The sequence below is a fragment of the Pagrus major genome, chromosome 20 (assembly GCF_040436345.1).
Source record: "Pagrus major chromosome 20, Pma_NU_1.0".
Taxonomy (NCBI): domain Eukaryota; kingdom Metazoa; phylum Chordata; class Actinopteri; order Spariformes; family Sparidae; genus Pagrus; species Pagrus major.
Window position 1 is genome coordinate 23,505,044 of NC_133234.1, and position 19,615 is coordinate 23,524,658.

The 19,615-nt window shown below is 40.1% G+C and overlaps 2 protein-coding genes across 3 annotated transcripts; one reads left to right on the plus strand and one right to left on the minus strand.

The window, feature by feature from the left end:
* Positions 1–410: 410 nt before the first annotated feature.
* On the plus strand, positions 411–11,903 carry LOC141015559 (LIM and SH3 domain protein 1-like). 2 transcript variants are annotated; one of them, XM_073489682.1, is made up of 8 exons: positions 411–542; positions 2,473–2,567; positions 3,160–3,244; positions 6,157–6,264; positions 7,853–7,960; positions 10,004–10,073; positions 10,193–10,284; positions 11,209–11,903. In XM_073489682.1, exons 1-8 carry the CDS (start codon positions 474–476, stop codon positions 11,380–11,382), a joined length of 801 nt encoding a protein of 266 aa, XP_073345783.1. In that variant the 5' UTR covers positions 411–473; the 3' UTR covers positions 11,383–11,903. The 2 variants fall into 2 exon arrangements, with proteins under 2 accessions (XP_073345783.1, XP_073345784.1); XM_073489683.1 differs by lacking the exon at positions 6,157–6,264.
* Positions 11,904–11,981: 78 nt separating this feature from the next.
* LOC141015815 (kelch domain-containing protein 1-like) lies at positions 11,982–19,384 on the minus strand. Its single transcript, XM_073490023.1, has 13 exons — positions 19,044–19,384; positions 17,673–17,743; positions 17,223–17,340; positions 16,165–16,277; positions 15,870–15,960; positions 15,585–15,683; positions 15,418–15,492; positions 14,844–14,902; positions 14,598–14,710; positions 14,092–14,164; positions 13,907–13,991; positions 13,372–13,451; positions 11,982–12,387 (listed from the first exon to the last, which is right to left on the minus strand). Exons 1-13 carry the CDS (start codon positions 19,128–19,130, stop codon positions 12,252–12,254), a joined length of 1,200 nt encoding a protein of 399 aa, XP_073346124.1. The 5' UTR covers positions 19,131–19,384; the 3' UTR covers positions 11,982–12,251.
* Between the last annotated feature and the right edge of the window lie 231 nt (positions 19,385–19,615).

Below are 19,615 nucleotides of genomic sequence, written 5' to 3' on the forward strand. Positions count from 1 at the left end.
AAGGTTATTACGGTTTCCCTTGGATGCACTCGATGCTGCCTTCAGGTACTCCGCAGAAACCTGTTATTTTCACATTTAAAGCTGGACGTGTAAATACAATTCGATAACGAGGAGCAACAGTTGTCTTTGTTGTAGTTGTGATTGTAAACACGTTGTTTTAAGTTATGAAGACACACTCAAACCTACGAGACTTCTGCTATATAATTAAGCCATTTGACGCTATTTGGATGCATGTCTGTTAACTTATTACCCACACGCCACAGGTGAAACTTCCTGAATCCGACTGTCAGTGAAGGCACCATAAGGCTTCCGCTTCACTTGGCTCCTCCCCGCCGTGAGGCCGCGTCCGTATATTAATGAGATGCCTGCAGGCAGAGAGGAGGACGGTCCGGCTCCCGGCTGCACATCACTTCACTTCTGAGCGCTTTTTTTTTTTTACTGGATCACAGAAGAGTTTTCTCCGGTGCGCCATCATGAATCCGCCCTGTGGAAGATGCAATAAACCAGTTTACCCCACAGAGAAAATAAATTGCCTTGATAAGGTAAGGTGATACACATCTAACCCCCAGATATCACTTTGATATTCAACATTTCTGTCATATCTCTGGTCTGATAATAAGTTTTGTGTTTATCTGTAGTATGTACATCCCTCTAAAGCATCTATACAGTGACTTTTATTGCTTTTTGATTATTTTTCTGTGAGTTTGTCCTTTAGGCCTTTTTCCTAAAAGTAAAAAAAAACAATATCTGACTGTAATTGATTCAGCAAAATAGAAAGAAATTGCTTAAGTACAGTACAAGAGATTCAGAAGTCTTTTTCTATTATTTATTTTCATGTCACCAGCTGTTTTATAAGAGTAGTTAGTATTGTTATAGTATCTCATTTTTAACCAATATTTTTTACACTTATTATCTGTGATGCTTTGCCACAATATGGATGCATTAGTACCACACATGCACAATTACATAAAATACAGTGTTGGAAAAAGTATCAAAAAGTCACACTTGAGTACAAGTAAATATATAAAAATAAAATATTACTTTAGTAAAAGTGAAAGTCACCCGTACAAAGAGAGTAAAAGTCTTAAAGTATCTGATGTATTTAATGTATTTAATTGTTGTATCTGTTATTCAGTGTTTTTCTAATTTTATTTTTTTTTAAATCAAATCTCCAATAAAATAAATACATTTTAAATAAAACACTACTTTGTCTCTGATGCAGCTATCTGCAAAATAATAAGTCGCTAAAGTTATCAAAAAAAATATATAGTGCAGTAAAAAGTACAATATTTGCTTCCAAAATGTGGTGGAGTGGAAAATGGAGATACTCAAGTGAAGTACAAGTACCTCAGAATTGTATGTTAGTACTTAATTGAGTAAATATATTTAGTTACATTCTATCAGTATATACTATATACACACGTACAGTAAATTGTATGTGCACAAAAATAGACACACACAAACACACATGAGAAAACCACAGCCGAGAGATAAACGTGAGCCACAAACATCTAAATGTTAAAAAAAGACAGAGCACGTACAGTAGACACTGTGTGTGTGTGTGTGTGTGTGTGTGTGTGTCTTTTTTTTTGTGTGTGTGATGTTAAGATAACCTGATAACATATATTTGTAACAGACTTCAGTCTAGGTTGATTTAATCGATTTAAGGACACAATTAAAGCAAGATAATCTGTTAAAATTGGATTATTTGCTAGTTTTTATAATTTCCTGTGAGATGGTGCAAAAACCACAAATGTCACACAGTAAAACCACTCGTGAGACAAAAGTGTCGTCTCCATATACAGTCAGCAGAGACGGTTCAAACTATGTAACAGCAAAACCTTTGGTCTTTTATTTTGTGGCACTAAGATGTTTCCTTTGGGCGACCGTGCGTGTTTTATGACATTAACATCATGCTGATGGAAAGTCAGGTGAAGTTTCGTAGACCACAAAACATTTGTGCAGCGTAGCAGCATTCTCCTAAACAGCTGAAGTAGATGGGGACTTGTTTTAAAACATAAAATGGCTGATTTGAATGAATTGATTTGAAAAGCCCAAATCCTCCCTATAGCTACTAAGCTAAAAACATTAATGCACTGTCTGAAGCTGGTCCACGAGCTTGACCGCACATCCATGGTGAAAATACTGTTTTTTCAAATCAATCAATTCGGGTGAACTTTTCCTTCAATATGAATCTAAACAAACGATTTTCAACTCATGTGGTACTGTTGGACTGAAACCATCTCTTATTGGCAGTTATTCCCTGCAGAGATGAGAAACAGAAACAGCTGTGTTCTCACTGGAGGAATTTTCCCACTCTGTCACTGCTTTTTTTCTTTTTTTAAAGCTGATGATACAAAGACAGCAGTGAATAAAGAATTCAGGTTTATTTCACAGCAGGGTGTTTTTATTTCAGTGGATAGAGGTTTGATTTTGTTGACGTGCTCTCGTCTGCTCTGCTCCTCTCGCCAGTATTGGCACAAAGGTTGTTTCAGCTGCGAGGTGTGCAAGATGGCGCTGAGCATGACGACCTACAAAGGCTTTGAGAAGAAACCTTACTGCAGTATGTGAGTGTTCGCACCACGCGGATCATCCTCCTGGTTACAATGACAGTCACTCTCTGAATTATCTTTACTATCTATAACCCTTTTTCTTTGTTGCAATTTTTTGGTGACTTTCAGTGGTTTCATCACAAACAAAACATGTTGTGACACACGTAGACATTTATTTCCGAAGCTGTTGAGACACACATGCAGACAGTAAAAGCTGCTGTGTGTAGAGGTGACCGAAAAGGGAAGTGGAGAGTTGATAGATTGAATCTTGTGATACCAACAAATCCTCAGTGCAACCAGAGATGAGAGAAAATACCTCAAGCCGGGCCAATATTTGCACATTTGTGGCTCTTTCATTCAACACCAGCTCAGTGTGGTGACATACGGTGAACACATTTTACTGAAGAAGCCAAAAAAATCTTTAAAAATACACCGAACTTCATTCCTGCAGAACTGTCCTTCTGAGATAACAAAAACACATTTCTTTGCAAAGTATATCCTCATTAAAAGCATATTTTCTATTACTTAGATAAACATCACACATATTTAAAAGATATAAACCAGTTAAAGTTAATTTGATTTCCATTATCCTCCTCTTTTCTTTCAGGCATTACCCCAAAACCTCCTTCACCATAGTGACCGACACCCCCGAGAATCTGCGTCTCAAACAACAGAGCATGCTCAACAGCCAGGTGAGACGCCCACAGATCACTCGCCTCTGTCTTCTGCTATCACTCCTGCTCACTTTCTGTTTCCTGTCACCGGCAGAGATACTCGTCCTAATCTCGTTGCGTCACGGTGACTGAGTGTATCTCTGTCTCTCTATCTGTCACCTCCACTCAGCCGTCTATCTGTCTCACAGCAGAAGACGAGGACGCGTCTCTCGTGACTATTGGATTCCTCCGATTTAATCAAATGAACCCCTTTGACCAAACACTAACATGAGAGCAAGCTAGCTTGACTAATGACTAAATCTGAGCTTTATAACGTGTAAATGTTTCTCCAAACAGGCATAAACTGGACGGTAGTTTTAAAAATCTCTCCTTCCTTTTGGCTTCTCATGTGGCTCAGCTCAGCCTCACTGGCTGAACTTCACTGTTCTTAATCTCTAATCTAATCACAATGTTCAAGACAGCAGTTTAACCTGATCAAAGGGATAAGTCCTCCAAGTCACGCACAATTAAAGAGACTCCTTTAGTTTTAATTTGACTTCAGGGATCGTCTCTTCACTTCACATTAGGAGGTGAAGCTTTTCTTCCCCCAGTGGGGAAACGGTGGAAAAGTTTCTAAATGCTGAATTTCTTTTGCAGCATTTTGTTTGTAAAACTGAATCTTTAATCTGCAGATTACTTTATTAGTACAACACTCTGTACTTCCTGGTGTTGGTGCCTATGAACTATAAAGAGAGCAAGGCTAGCTGCGTCCCTCTGCTTACAGTCACATGCTTCAGCTAGGCTAATCGACTAGCCTAGCTTATGTTTAGGCGAATAAACTCCCGGCTCCAGCTGGGAGGCTCTTGATGAACCACTTTGACCTCAAGGCGAGGGTTACGTGACTTTATGTTGGATAGCCGAGCTAGCATTGTTGCCAGTGGCTGGCGACAATGTTACAGTGGTAACGTTTTCATACCTTTAACTCAAGTCTGTCTCTCAAACTCCGAATGATATTCAAATGCTGCTAGAATGGATGAAAAACCAGTGTCCTAAACTTCAACGTGTCATTGCATCGCGCTGGAAAAGGGGTGAAAATGAACGTGTCCACCCAGGTGTCACGGCTCCATTGCAGCCAATCAAAGGTGGAACCAATAAAAATACACCTAGTTTGTTTGGCCGACTGCTTTGTGATAGGTTTATTACCAAGCTTTGCTGTAGTTTTGCAGGGACAGTCGTATTATGCACTCATACCTTCTTCCAGTACATATAGAAAAGTTAGCAAGGCTACCAAGGAGTAGCCGACTGACGTACCCTGACCCTTTGCCCTGCCGGTTGTTGAAGTCCGTTGTTATCTCACAGACAAAAGACTGGTATTTTTCATCAAACTCTCAGAAAGTCTGAGGGATTCATTTTAAACTTTATTGGAAAATTCACTGATTGCAGAAAAAGTGAAGGTTCATCAGTGAAGATGAAGTCCTGAGGGAACATTGATTCCTGCAGTTAAGCCTCTGATTGGTTAATGTTCGATTTATCATCAAGATGATCTGTGCTTGATCAAACACGGATCCTGCAGATGATAAAAAATAAAAATAAAAAAAAACATGTCTTCCTACCTACCCACAGATGTTTTTGGTTTTTATTTGTCTTGATTTTTAAGATTTCTGCTTCCATCACAAAACAAAGGAGGTGAATATATTTTGTTTGTGGCGCTCAAAGCCTTGAAAATTAATAGCATCAGTTTGTCTTTCCAGAAACGATACTTTGAATAATCCATGTGTCAACATTTTTAACTTGAACCACTTTCTCAAAAGAAATAATCCCTGTGGAAACTATTAATTGCTCTGTGGATTATTCAAAGTACTGGGGACACCAATTCCAGCAAGAGAGGCTGATTATACACTTTTAAAATGTAATTTCTCACTGTAATGAGCACCACAAACTAAAATCAGTATAACTCCATTGTATAATAGTGGTGGAAGAAAGCTTGGAGACAGATGTTTCAACTCTTGGACACATAAAACCAAAACAAAAACTGGCGATAAGTGAGAGAATCTGATCTTTTTTTGTAATGCGGTCGAACCGATCCAATAAAAAGCAGCTTGTCATGCGCTCTTCGGTTTCCCCCTCGTCTCTCTTTCTCGTTAAAATCCATCACTATCATCCTGTTTTTAAATATTTGTGTGTCAGCATGCGCCAAGGAAACAAACCACACGTGTTAAACATCAGCACGACTGTTCGGTGGGAACCAAGGCGTGACAGCTTTAGGGAAGCAAAATGATGTTCAGCAGAATGAGTGAACCAGTGTTACTTCTTATAGCAAACATACTGTACTTAATACTCTATACATAGACTCTAAGCGTCTGAAACAAGAGCCTCATGTAACCACAAAGACTCGGACGAGGGTGGTTCCATTTTTGGTTAAAACCTTTTTGAAACTATAACTATGTTGTTATGCTACATGATCGTTATGATAACAGTGCGATCAGATTTACACCACAAGCTGTTTCCTCCTCTCTGTCCTCTCCTCTCCTCTTGTCTCATCCAACCAAACCCGCTTCATTGTTTATAACCATAAAAGTCTCGGCAGCCAAGCTCTCTTACTGAGACTACATATTCCTCATAGCAAGAACATGACTCACTTGTGTGTGCGAGAAAGAGAGTGTGTTTGTCCGGTGTGTGTGTGTGTGTGTGTGGATCTCACATTTACTTTAAAGTAAACATTTCAGCTTTGTTTAATGTTGTTTCCCCCCCGGGCCCAAACCTGTGAGGAAACTTAACAAATAACCATTAAAAGCGAATCATCTCTTGTGATTAATATTTATTAAAAGTGTGTGTGCAGCCTCGTAAAATCTAACTTGACATTTTGGAGGATACGACCCCTCGTTGGGCGCAGAAGTTCAACCTCAGGGGACAAAGTTTTTCTTAAATCCTGCTGAATCACAAATTTACAGGCGCTCTATAAGGAGGAGTTTGAAAAGAGCAAGGGCAAAGGTTTCAGCGTGGTGGCCGACACTCCGGAGATGCAGAGAGTGAAGAAGACACAAGACCAGATCAGTCACGTATGTCCGGTTCACCTGGAAAACCGCCGACCGTCGAATCATCTATTAACACTAAATCTGTAGTTCTTCGTTACGTCTCTAGAGTCTTAACAGCTCATCGACTGACCTTCATCTCCATCTGTAGATAGTTTTAGATGTGACGTCTGTTTCATCCTCTAACTGTGTATGTGTTTAATATGTATGTGTCTGCATGTCTGCATGTTTTGCATGCGCTTTTAAAGGAACAGTTCACCCAAAAATGAAAATTCCATCATTATCTACTGGAAAATGATGAAGTTTTGTCGTCCACAAAACATTTCTGGAGCTTCACAGCTGAACAGCAATCCTCCTAAACAACTGAAGTAGCTGGGGAAGAAATAACCCAAAGAGAAAAATTATAAAATGTCTCCATACAGCTCGTCCAAGTCTCTCGAAGCCCTGAGATCCCAAATTGGTTTGAAAAGAAGATTTCTGATTGTTTTTTTTTTTGTTTGTTTTACATCTAATAAACAAGTCCCATCTACTTCAGTTGTTTAGCAGAATGTTGCCAAGCTGTTTTGCTGTGAAGCTCCAGAAATGTTTTGTGGACTATGAAACTTGACTTTCCATCAGCATGAGGGTGAGTAGATAATGACAACATTTTCAATTTTGGGTGAAATGTTCCTTTAACATGTAACCTTAATTGTTAAATCATTCCCAAGTGGTTTTATCCAGTGCTGCATTCAGGTTCATGTTGATTTTTTTTTTTTTTAATCGTTGCTGACTGACTGAACAGCTTTCAACTGCAGTTATTCCCAACCTACAACATAAGTCCCACAAATTGGAAAATAACTACTTTTGCAATAAAATTAATGTATTTTTCAGGTTTATTCTTCGTTTGTTTGTTCGTCCCTGTGAAATACCATAAAGTTTTACCTTTTCAAGCCTCTAAAATTTTTTTAAATGAGACATGTAACCTCTAAAAAGTACATTACAACTAGACATTATTGTAAATTGAGGGGTTCACAAGCAAAAACATCTTAAACATGAATCCTGTTGTTTTTTTTTCAGACAACAATGTAGCTGTTACATCCTATTTTGTAATGCAGATTTTACAACTAATGGATAAAACTGTGCATGAATTCACAATGTAACAAATCTAATGAAACATGTTCGTCAGCCGTCTTAAGAAATTGTTCAAAATGATGAGAAATACACATATTTGCTTTCTTGCTGAGAGAAAATGACACCCGTCTAACATCTGTTTGCAAAATATGATGCTAGAAGCAGCTGATGGTTAGTGTAGCTTAACATAAAGAAAAAGCTTAGGCAACAAAATATCTTATTTTCCAAACAAAAAACAAAGTGCATGAGCTTTAGAGGTGCTAGTAGGCACATTTTTCTACCTTTGGACACAGCCAGGCGAGCTGTTTGCCCCCTTTTTTAGTTTCTGTGTGAAGCTAAGCTAACCGTCTGCTGGCTGTATTTTCATATTTCACATACAGACATGAGAGAAGCATTAATCTTCTCATGTGCCTCAGCAAGAAAGCCAATAAGAGTATTTCCCAAACTATTCCTCTAAAGTACGATTGATGTTTCCCTGATGTTCTAACTAGCTGTCCCATTTCAGGCTCTTTACAAGGAGGAGTTTGAAAAAAACAAGGGGAAAGGCTTCAGCGTGGTGGCCGACACTCCGGAGATGCAGAGAGTGAAGAAGACGCAAGATCAGATCAGTAATGTGAGTGTGAGAAACACTGAGACATCTTAAAAGGGTCACTGCGACATCTTAAACGGTCACTTCAACCAAATAAATGTGAGATGTTTCTGTCAGCAGCAACGAGTCTTTCCAGAAACCCGTGTCCTTGTTGTTGCTGGGAAGCCATTTTATTTGACATTGTGTACTTACTGCAATTAAAATTTACAGTGTGGTGACCCTTTAAACTAGCTTCACCTCGAGCAACAGTCAAATGCTGCTTTAACACTCTAGTCTCTAACTTTTTCTGGCACCGGATGATAAAGTCCTTATTCTAATTCTGTAATCTACTTGTCTAAAACAAGGTTATTTAATCAACATAACACAATGCAAACTGATTTTTTCAAAACTTTATTCCAGCCTAAGAATCTTTGTCTTCAGCTCAGAGAAGAAACTGATCCTTAATTTAACTTCGCAGTGAAACATCTGGTTGATCTCACTGCAACAGCAGTTCAACCGTTTCACAAATTACTGAGCGCTGTGTTGTTTTTTTCCATAATGGACAACAAAACAAGCCTGACAGGGCCGGATGCACACAGCAAGTCGAGCCGTGTCCCTGAGACACAGCGGGAAAACATCACGGTCCAATGACAGGAGCCGTTTTGAGACGCAGGGTGGTGGATCTGTGGACGGGTTCAGTCCTGAGACCTGAGCAGAGAACGAGCTGCTCCACAGCGGTGAACGATGTCAGAGTGCAGCCCTGCAGAGACACACAGCCACATTTCAGACATTTCTCCTCGTCCACCGAGCAGCAGCTGCCCTATATGGTCAAAGTCTCTCAGCCGTGGACACAGAGTCAACACACACACACACACACATACCACACTAAAACACACACACTAACTTTCTCTTTCTTCTCTCATGAGAGAACTGGTTGCATGAAGGAATGACGGGCGATAAGCTGCATGTCAAGAGAGCAAAACCTACAAACCTCTTTTTCCACAAGTAGATTTTGTTCTTTAATCCTCCTTTCTTTCTTCCTCCCTTCCTTCCCTCTCTCCTTTCTTTCTTCCTTTCTTTTTCTTTCTTCCTTCCCTCAATTCTTTCTTCCTTCCATCTTTCCTTCTTTCCTTCCTCCCTTTTTCTTTCTTCCTTTCTTGCTTTCTTCTCTTTCCTTCTTTTTTTGTTCTTCCTTTCTTACTGTACTCCCCCGCTCTTCCTTCCCTCCATTCTTTCTTTCTTCCTTTCTTCCTTTCTTCTTTCCTTCCTTCTTTTTTCGTTCTTTCTTACTTTCTTCCCTCGCTCTTCCTTCCCTCCCTCCTTCCTTGCAGCCTTTCTCCTCCTATTTTTTAAGTCTTTTTTTAAGTCCATCACACTCCTCTCTTTCCCATCGTGTCTCCTCTTCCTGTTTGCTCGTCCTGAGGTCTGTTGAGGACACAGCAGGCTGCTGCCTCTTGTCCTTATTCAACATCCAGCTTTCTCTTCCAGCCTACAAAAGCTGGAACTGCATTTGATTAATATTACAGAGGTTCGAAGGCCGTCCTCTCTGCCTCTGTGTTTTCTGCTGAGCACATTACACAAACATCCCATCACGAGAGTTTCTCTTCGCTGCTCAACAGTATCGTGAAGAAAGAGGTCGACTTCCCGGCCAACAACACAAATCTCTTTTAAGAATCTTTGAACTGTCACTTTTGTGCAGTTAAAATTGTGACGGATGTAGACTTAGTTTGTTTTCTCCTAAGCCATCAGTTTGAAGCTGTGTTCAGACTATTAGACAGAAACATCAACTCAGACAATGTGTTTTTGAAGAGCATTAAAAAAAAGTCTGGTTAACTTTTCTCAGCAAAACTCTGCAGATTGAAGGTCATCGTGCCCATCAATAGGAGGTGGCTCTTTGTTTGAAGTCCTCAGCTGTTTGATGCTTCCACTTTTCTCCTCTGCTGCTGCAGCTGAGATAAACCCCCTCATCATCTCCCAGCACCTCCTAAAATGGTGAACTACCTCTCACGGAGAACTGGATTAACGTGTGTGTGTGTGTGTGTGTGTGTGTGTGTGTGTGTGTGTGTGTGTGTGTCTGTGTGTGTGTAGATAAAGTACCATGAAGAGTTTGAGAAGAGCAGGATTCGAAGTGACGCACCTCCTCCTGAAAATAGACAATGTAAGTAAGGCACATCCTCCTGAGACACACTCCTCTAAATAACCTTATTTTACTGTTTGTATATGTATTAACTGTGTGTGTGTGTGTGTGTGTGTGTGTGTGTGTGTGTGTGTGTGTAGATGAGGATGAAGTACAACCATCAAACCCGGGGCAGCTCAGTCAGCCGGTCAGGCAAATGCGTCCTGCTCCTGTAGCACCATCTAGTGGAGGGGTAAGGCTAATACGTAAACATACACTATGTGGCCAAAAGTATGTGGACACCTGACCATTACATCAACATGTGGTTGTTGAGGTTTTGAATATTTTTACATGGGTTTGGTTATTTTCACATGCAACCTGAAATTTTTACTTTTTACTACATTTTCAAAAGTGATTGGTTGATTTTCCACGTGAAATTTTACATTCTCACATGTGGATTATATTTTCCATGAGGTAACAAAACATGCCACGTAAAATCTTGTGAAAATTTGCTTCTTCACGTGTGAATTCTACATTTTCACATGCGATTGGCTATTGTCATGTGTGAACTAAACTATTAACATGTCAGAAAGATAATGTCACATGTGAACTGGACAATTTCAAGTGATTGACTTGAAAATGTCCACCTGTGAAATTTACATATTTACATGTGAATCACATATGTTCATACTTAGCATGAAACAAATCATGAGACATCACATAAAATTTGCTTCTTCGAATGTAAATTACACTTTTTTTAAAAATGTGAACGAATACATATGTGAAAAAGAGAAGAAAATGTCATGTGTGAACACAATTGTGGCTTTTTTTCACATGTGGATTAGAAATTTAAGCCTGAGGGCAAAAGTACATCAAAAAAGGTATTCACATAGTTTTGGCCACATAATGTAGCATGTAGCATGTAGCGATGATGTAATGATGTTTGATGGTAGTTTTTTACCTTTAGTAGTCTTATTCTTGATGCATTCAAAATGTGTGTTCTTGTGCAGCTGTGTGTTGTGTTTGCTAACTGCTACATGTGCTTGTACAGTATGTCTTGCATGACTGCTCATGCCTCACTCAGTAGGGAAATTGAATGCAAATGCAGCAGTTTGAACTCTGAACAGTCCCATGTGTTGCGTGCAAGTGCCTCCGTTTATTCATCTCCTCTCCACAGAAACGTTACCAGGCCTTGTACAGCTACACGGCGGCAGAAGCAGATGAAGTTTCTCTGATGGAAGGAGATGTGGTCTTAGACGTGGAGACGATCGACGAGGGGTGGATGTTCGGATGCAACCAGCGCACGGGGCAGCGAGGCTTGCTGCCCGCCAACTACGTCCGACCTGTGTGAAACAAGCTGCCGTGTCACCAGCAACAATAAGGCTTCTTTAAATTTTACAAAGAAAAAAAATTGCTTTATCTTTTTAAAAACTTCTGACTGGTCCTGCTTTGCCTTTTTTGTCACAACTGTGGTTTTCAAATGTAAAGTAAAAAGGTACTTGTTATGGATTCTTGAGATTGAGATTATTCAGGGTGAACGATGATGGTAAAGTCTGAAGTGAAATGAATCTCTATGCAACAGAAACTCACAAAAGAGGAGGTTAGAGAGGAAACCAAAGAGAATATCAAATAAACCTACAGTTTACTACAATAATCTAATTTCCAGCTCTCTCAGGTAACATTTACTTTTCCAAGACATGTAAAGTTCTGCAGAAACCGTGTAAATTGTGAATTTTCCTGCAGTTGAACCAAATAATTCATGTCGACATTCATCAACACCCATTTAAACTCTTCTTTGATGTTATATTGAGAAAGAAAATCATGCATTTATTTAACCGTGTAAGCAGATTTGATTAAAAGTCAAATATTTAACTCGGTGTGTTAGACTTTGCGTCATTCATGCGACTTAATAAATGCACTGTGTTTGAGGAAATGACCACCACAGTAATATGCAACAAATATACCTTTATTCAAAAACAGATTGGACATCATTAAATCACTATATGGAGTAAAACATGACCTAATCTAAACTGGGTGTTTAAAACAAGGCAAAAAAACTTTATTTACAAACATTTCTTAAGTTAAAACAATGAAACTTTAGCACCATGTTTTTTTAAATCATTAAACACAAAGAGACATTCATGACACAAAGAATGAAAACCATTTTGTAATAATACAATTATTAACTGGCTCAGAATCTTGTCATTTTAAAAATAATCTTCAAGCTGTAAGAACGGGCGTCACAGTGGAGAAAAAGGCCACGCGCTTCTCGATTTTGCTGCGTAGCTTCGACGGCAGCCAGTTCAGCTGCTTCCCAAACAGCTCCGGGTTTCTTCCTATGAAGTCTTCACACAGTCTTGAGAGGAAAGAAACGCAGATTGTTCAGAGGCTCTAAAACTACACAAAATATACTTTATTCGAGGGGTAGACCGATTATCGGGCCGGTATTCAGTGATTTTTCTGTCAGATTGCAGATAAAATAAACCAATTTAAAAATGTGACTGATGCAGCTTCCTCTCACACAATGTCCCGACGACAACACGTCCCAATTAATAGCCTATAAAACGCTGAATAATCACAATCTGCACAGTCGCTAGTAACAAAATGTATCAAATAAATGTCGTAGAGAGGAAGTGTTAAGTAGCAGAAAATGGAAATACTCAAGTAAAGTACCTCAAAATTATACTTGCTAGCTGATGTGTTTTACTGATCCAACATGCTCGTTTACACACTGGTGGTGTGTTGTACTCTCATTTGCATGTTTACGGCTGACCCTTGGCTCACCTGTCAGCTCCAATGTTTTCACAACCATTTCAGAGGTATTTTTGCCCTCCGGACTGCTTCAAAAAGGTGTTAAATTACAACCCTAACCTCACCTGATACTGTGAATCTGATCATAAAAAAGGAACCAAAAAACCCCCAAGTGTTGTTCAGACACAATACTAACATTTTTATCTCAAGGGAGTCGTTTTAAATCTGACTATTTCACATAAACATGCAGCAGCCTGGTGCCTCAACATAACACAACAGTGTAAAGCTCATTAGCTCGTAAACACCACGTCCTCTGTTGTACGTGAACCAGCGCACAGGTCCAACCGAGTGAGAGTATAAATAGCTCCGAGTGTTTAAAGCGTCTCTGTGGACTTTGTTAAAACTGCTTAATCATGTGTGAAAAGGGCGACAGAAGGCAAACACGCTCTCACATGCTGCAAATGTACATAACGCACCGTGCAAACACATGCATGTGACCGAGCACTAATGCAACAGAAAGTACAAAAACAAACAGCCTGATGTTTGTTTTCGGGATTGTAAATATAAAATCAGAGATAACCTGCTGTACCTGATGAGGGAGTACGGCTGCGTCTGAAAGATGAACACGTCTCTGCAGTGATGTTGTGACGGAGCCCTCAGAACAGCCACCTGATGACAGGAAGGACCATAAATCACATGAAGGACGACAGATAATATACTTTTTATGGGGATTGTTCAAACTGAAAACCTACACATTTTCATTAGTCCAGTCCTCTTTGGCCTTAAAATATGATGAAACACAAATTTGTATAGAAAATGTGGTGTATTTTATTCGTCTTTGAGTCTTTAAACCACTTAATCTCTCAATATGCAACACTTTTGCTCAACCACTGGACAAATTGCCTAAGGTGAAACATCATAGAGAAGGAATGAGGGGTTTATAGGCGTAATGCTGCAATGTTTTCACAATCCTAAGTGGGAAAGATTATGTTGAACTATGTTTACTCACTAAGACTTCACCAAGGGGCTAAAAATAATGCTTGCAAATAACTTTAACTATTAAGAGTACAGTTAGGAAAACATAACTGCCAAATCCCTCAGGAAAGTCTTTAAAGTATACGTACCGAGTCCATGAGGATACGCATGTTGCTGCTTCCTCCGAACACGACGACGTCGTTGTCATTTCCCAGGCACGCCGTGTGACACACCCTGAGGAAGACCAACATGAGCTGCAATCACCTTTTTAGGATTTAAAAACATACACACTGATAATTTACTTGCAGTAGCTTTAATGAGTTTAAGTAGCTACCTGGGCTTGTCCTTGTGTGGGTGTATCCTCTTGGTCCACTCTCTCTTCTGAGAGTTAAACTGCCAGCCATCATCTGGTGAAAGAGGTCAACGATAAAATAAAGATTAAACCACAGAGCTTCACTTTTTTATGGAAAACTAACCACTTGAGCAATGATGGTGTCTTTTGTTGTTATAGTTGCATTAAAGAAAGAAAGAACAGTTTGACTAGACTCTAGACCACACAAAACTACAGATGCCAAATGACAACAAAAGACACAAAACCACCATGAAAAGATGCAAAACCACCACAGAGTGGGGCAAAAAATGACCACAAAGAGACACAAAACAACTACAGACAAAATAAAAAAAATAGACGGGTGTGGGTCGTTCACTGTTCCAGGGCGCTGACCGTTTCATAGTCTGTCCGTGAGTCTTGCTCATGCAGCAGAAGACGTGCAGTGTGAACACTTGAGTTAAGTGTGGAGGCATCACAGATTACAGAGTTAGTCTGTTGCAGAGACTTACTAAGAGTGTTTCCGTCTACGCCGAGACCTCCGTATATGAAGAGTGTGTGATCTGACGTGGGCGTCATGGTGAACATGGAGCGTCCCAGAGGTGCACAGCACCGAGAGACGTCACTGGTGGAAGATAATCAAACAGCAGAATGCAACAGAGGTCAGTAAATCATTGTGATGAAAAAACTGGAGAAATCAAACCACTTTAAAAAGGGTTAAAACTACAGTATGTTTAAAAGAGTGAAGGTATTTTTACAATTGAGTCCAGGTCCAAGTGTCCAGGTCCAAGCAGAACATGTCCAACTCTGCCGTTTCCTGCAAACATAAACTCATTCATTAAAGACAGTCCGACAAACGTATGCAGCCACCTGAACATTTAACCAACATGTGATTGCTGAACATCCCTTTAGGCCCTATAGGCATTAATCTGCTGCAGAAACAGAATCCACTCTTTTATGATTGAGGCTTTGCACAAGACTTTAAAGCCTGGCTGCAGGGGTTTGCTCCCATTCAGCCACAAGAGCATTAGTGATGTTGGGTTGTGTTTCAGTTCATCCCAAAGACATAGGATCAGGGCTCTGTACAGACCAGTCGTCCACACAAGACCCATTTCATATTTGGCTTTGTGCATGCAGGCATGGTCACATCATAACAGGAAAGGGATGTTTTAACAGGAAAAGGACCTTCCCCGAACTAATACCACAAAGCTGGAAGCACACCATTGTCTAAAATATCTTCGTTTTCCTTTTTTCCCCCCAATTAAAAAGGCTAAAAATATCTCCAGATCAGTATATAAAACAATTATATTGTACACTGTAAGGCCCACTCACCGCACCACCAGAGATGTAACCTTTGTTCCCCAGAAGGGCACTGGCATGGCAGCCTCTGGGGGTCGGAACCGGACCCTGGACACAACAACAAGAACGGAGTCTAAGATTGTCGATTTGTATTGACGGAAGAAAAAAATAATAAAGTGAAATCATGTTGTTCTTCTCACCCGAGTCTCTGGCATGCTCCACGTAGCAGTGTGTGAGTCGAAAACATTCACTTCATTGTTCCAGCCCCAGCACCTGAACAAGGCGTTTCCAATTGTTGTCTAGAAAACCAAAAACAAGCTCTCAGCTCAAGTTTGCAGACAATAAACAAATGTCAAAATACAGCGGAGGGTCATCAGCAAAAAAATCCACACAACCGAGAAACTGCTGCATGTTTTGTTCACAATATAAAAAAATTAAGATGTAAATGTTTTAGATATGCAGCTGCTGTGCTCGTTATCATTTACCCAGGACATCTCCTCCACGATGAAGCTCGTCGATGACGTGTTTTGCACCTCCCCCATGGTCTTACATCCGTATCCACCGAAGTAGATTAACCTGCAGCGAGAAAAACACGGACCGAACACAGAGTTCATCAAGTCACATTTGAAATTACAGAAAAATAAATGTGAAAATTCAAAAGAACAACAAACAAACTACTGTAGATGACTCTTCCTTTTCAACATATGAAAGTACAGATTTTTGACATGACATGCAGCAAAGAGCAAACAGCAAATCGAGCTGTAGCTCTGCAGTACTGACCTGTCTCTGTGCACCCAGCAGGAGTGTTTGTTTCGCGGCGATGGCGTCGTCCCGTTGGTGTCGGTCACTTTCTTCCAGGAGTAGTGCGGCTCTGTGAGGTCAACACTGAACATCTGCAGACAGAATACAACAGATTAATCTTTAATTCGTCTTCAAAGCCATTCCTGTCCACCTCCAGGAATGCTTTCACCGTTTCAGACGCGATGATCAGGATGGATAATCTCCACTGTCTGGTATGAAACCGCATTTTTGTTGAACACACCCTGGGCTTGTAAATCATTTGCACACAACCTTCGTTACAATAAAAGGAATCTAATTGTTTTAAATGAGTCAAGCTCTTTTCTTTACGCCTTTCAGCACACTTACAAAAGAAGATATGTACCTCAAGACACTTCCTGGTTAAATAAAAAGGACATTTTTATACTAAAGAAGAGATAACAATAAAGGAAAATGAAAATTCAATGCTGCAGAGCTCCAGAAGTGTTTTGTGGAAACTTCATTCAACTTTCCATCAACATGAAGGTGAGTAGATGTTGACTTAATATAAATCAATCAATGTGTTGGATTCCTCTCTCTTGTCCCATTGCGACAGGTATTTGTGCAGATACGCCTATCTGACACCATCTTAGTATTACTTCATGTCTGTCGCCAAAATCAAGTAAGTACAAGTTCTGGATGTCGAATTACTTCATGGGATACCTGCCAAGAAGAAAAAACACGGGACAGGCCGGCAGTACTGTCTGTCAAAGAACATCAATTTAGCTTATTTTTCTACTTTAACTTGTTTTAATGATGTTTCTCGATGTCTTCCTCCTCGTTTGAATGTCTTTTAATGTCATTTTATGCCCCTATAAAAGCACTTTCTTGCCTTACTGTCCTGATCTTGTCCCACATCAGATAAATTGCGCAACAACTAGTTTTTCCAGCTACAATCTTGACTTTGACTGAAACTTGAGTCTCAACCTGTGAAACATGTTAGAAAGTGTGTTTATTGTGCAGCAAAGACTTTGGAAAAGCCTTCACGACGGAGGATTTTGTTTCAGTTCACTGAAACTCGCCTGGTTTGTGTATCCAGCGGAGTCGCATCCTGCAAAGATGTAGAGCGTGTCGTTAACGTGAGAGCCACAGAAGCCTGATAAGTCTGGTGGTTTGTCTCCAGTGATCTCCCTCCACTCCCTGTCACAAACACACAAAGGAAGAGAGACAAGATGAACACTTGTAAATGTTAAACACACGTATGTCGACTCAAACACAGGGAGAGTTTGGTGTCAGGAACTGTGCATCTGGCTGAAGCGACTAAAACAGACCTAAGACTATTTTTTCTTCATTTGACCTTCACTGACAAACTCTCCCTCTAACTTCTTATTCAGGTTTGTGAACTCACTGTATCTTCTTTGTTCCATTTTTAAAAGCGCTTATTTTATCAAACAAACGTGCTCTAGGCCGACGTCCAGAGATAAAATGTCAAGATGACACAGTGTCCATAAACAGCCTTCCTTCCATCTTACCACATCCCGCTGTCTAAATCACACAGCCATATCTCATCGCTGGGCAACATGACGTCCTCTCCAGCAACAGCCTGTGAGGAGAGAAGAGAGGAGATAACGTCTGAAAACACTACAAACACAGTGCACTCTGCTGCCAGTTAAAGAAAGAAATCTATCAAAACCAAGCACTGATGCAAAAGAAAGAAATCCCACGGTAAGTCAGATTTATGACAAAGTCAAGTCTAAGATAAAAAAGTAATAGTTATTGTGATACAACGTCATAATTATGATGAAAGACGAGATAAAAACTACTACTACTACTATAATTACAATAATGAGATGACAAAGAGAGCCCGGAAAGTGGCAATAGAGAGACGGAAAGTCGCAATAGAGAGACAGAAAGTCGCAATAGAGAGAGCAGAAAGTCGGAAAGTCGCAATAGAGAGCGGAAAGTCGGAAAGTCGCAATAGAGAGACAGAAAGTCGCAATAGAGAGACGGAAAGTCGCAATAGAGAGACGGAAAGTCGCAATAGAGAGACGGAAAGTCGCAATAGAGAGACGGAAAGTCGGAATTGAAAGATAAAGTCAAAAAGGACTCATTACTATGACTTACTACGGGAATATCTCTTTCATTAATCTTCATAATATATATTTTTCTTTAACCGGCAGAAATGAGCTTCCATACCCTTCTGCTTTATAAAAGCCACCAAAAAGCTTTTCTGGATTCTGACGTTAGATTAAAAAAGCTGCCTCCTGACCACAAAAATCTCAATGTGACTTATTTTAAGTGCCTGAACATTTTGCGATCCAGCACAAACTGCACACAGATGTTGTTCCTTCAGTAACAATCAGGATGCAACAAGATACTCTGAGAAATGTTGCCATTGTTCAAACTTGTTGAAGCAGGGAAAGTTTCACTGGAGCTCAGCTGACACATAGTTCTGCTTGTTGTTCAGGTCAACGTGAGTCTGTACATTCAGATTTACACTTCATTATGTAAAAGATAATGCAGCCCTGCAACACATCCTACTTTTATGACGTGTTTGGTTTAAATTCAAAGGCTTTATGGTCATGATGAAGGCTGAAGTTAATGGTAACTTGTTTGAAGGTTGTCCACCCACTTTTGTCAATAAAGGTAGAATTAAAAAAAACACAAAAACATCCTCACAAATCAACTTAAAGCACAAAACATCTAAAAGTTTCAATAAAAAACAAAAAGTCTTTATTTTAAAAGACACAAAAATTAAAATTGTTAATTTCAGGCCACCATTTTACTAAATATTGGACTAACTTCAGGCTCCCTGTAGAGAAACAAGCCCTGGAGACTATAATAAGCTGTGTTTACCTCGAGTTACCTGCACAGGTAAGCTGTTAATTACCCTCGTCTCTCACCTGGTAGCCTCCCCACACATACAGCGTGTTGTTGTCTATGAACGCCGTGTGGCTGCTCCTCTCCAGCCGGCTCTCTGCAGCATCCATCCCCGCTAAACTCTCCTTGGTTCTCCGCCTGTCTGTCGGGCAGCGACTCGCCGCAGAGATTAAAAAACAAAAACAAGTAAAAACTGCGTGAATGTGTGCGGGAATGCTGCGGGCTGAGATCCTCCGGCTGCTCGGAGGGAAAGCTGACTGTGTTGGAGGGTTTGCTGAACGTGTTTTACAGGCTGGATGTCATCAACACACTCCTCCCATCAGCTGCTGTCAGGAGAGGTCACTGCCACGGTGAGACTGCAGGAGGAAGCACTTCACACCTGCAGGGCTGCACACAATCATTGGATATTAAATGAGGTGTGTGCATTTTTAATGAGCCTGGTGGTTTATTGGTTAATTTATTATTTTCTACTTTTGCTTTACACACAATTCCCTCAGTTTAAATCTGATAAAGTGATATAAATTAAATCAAATGTAACATGTCATGTCACACAGGTGTAGCTAATTGAATTACTAATGAGCGCATTACATTTATA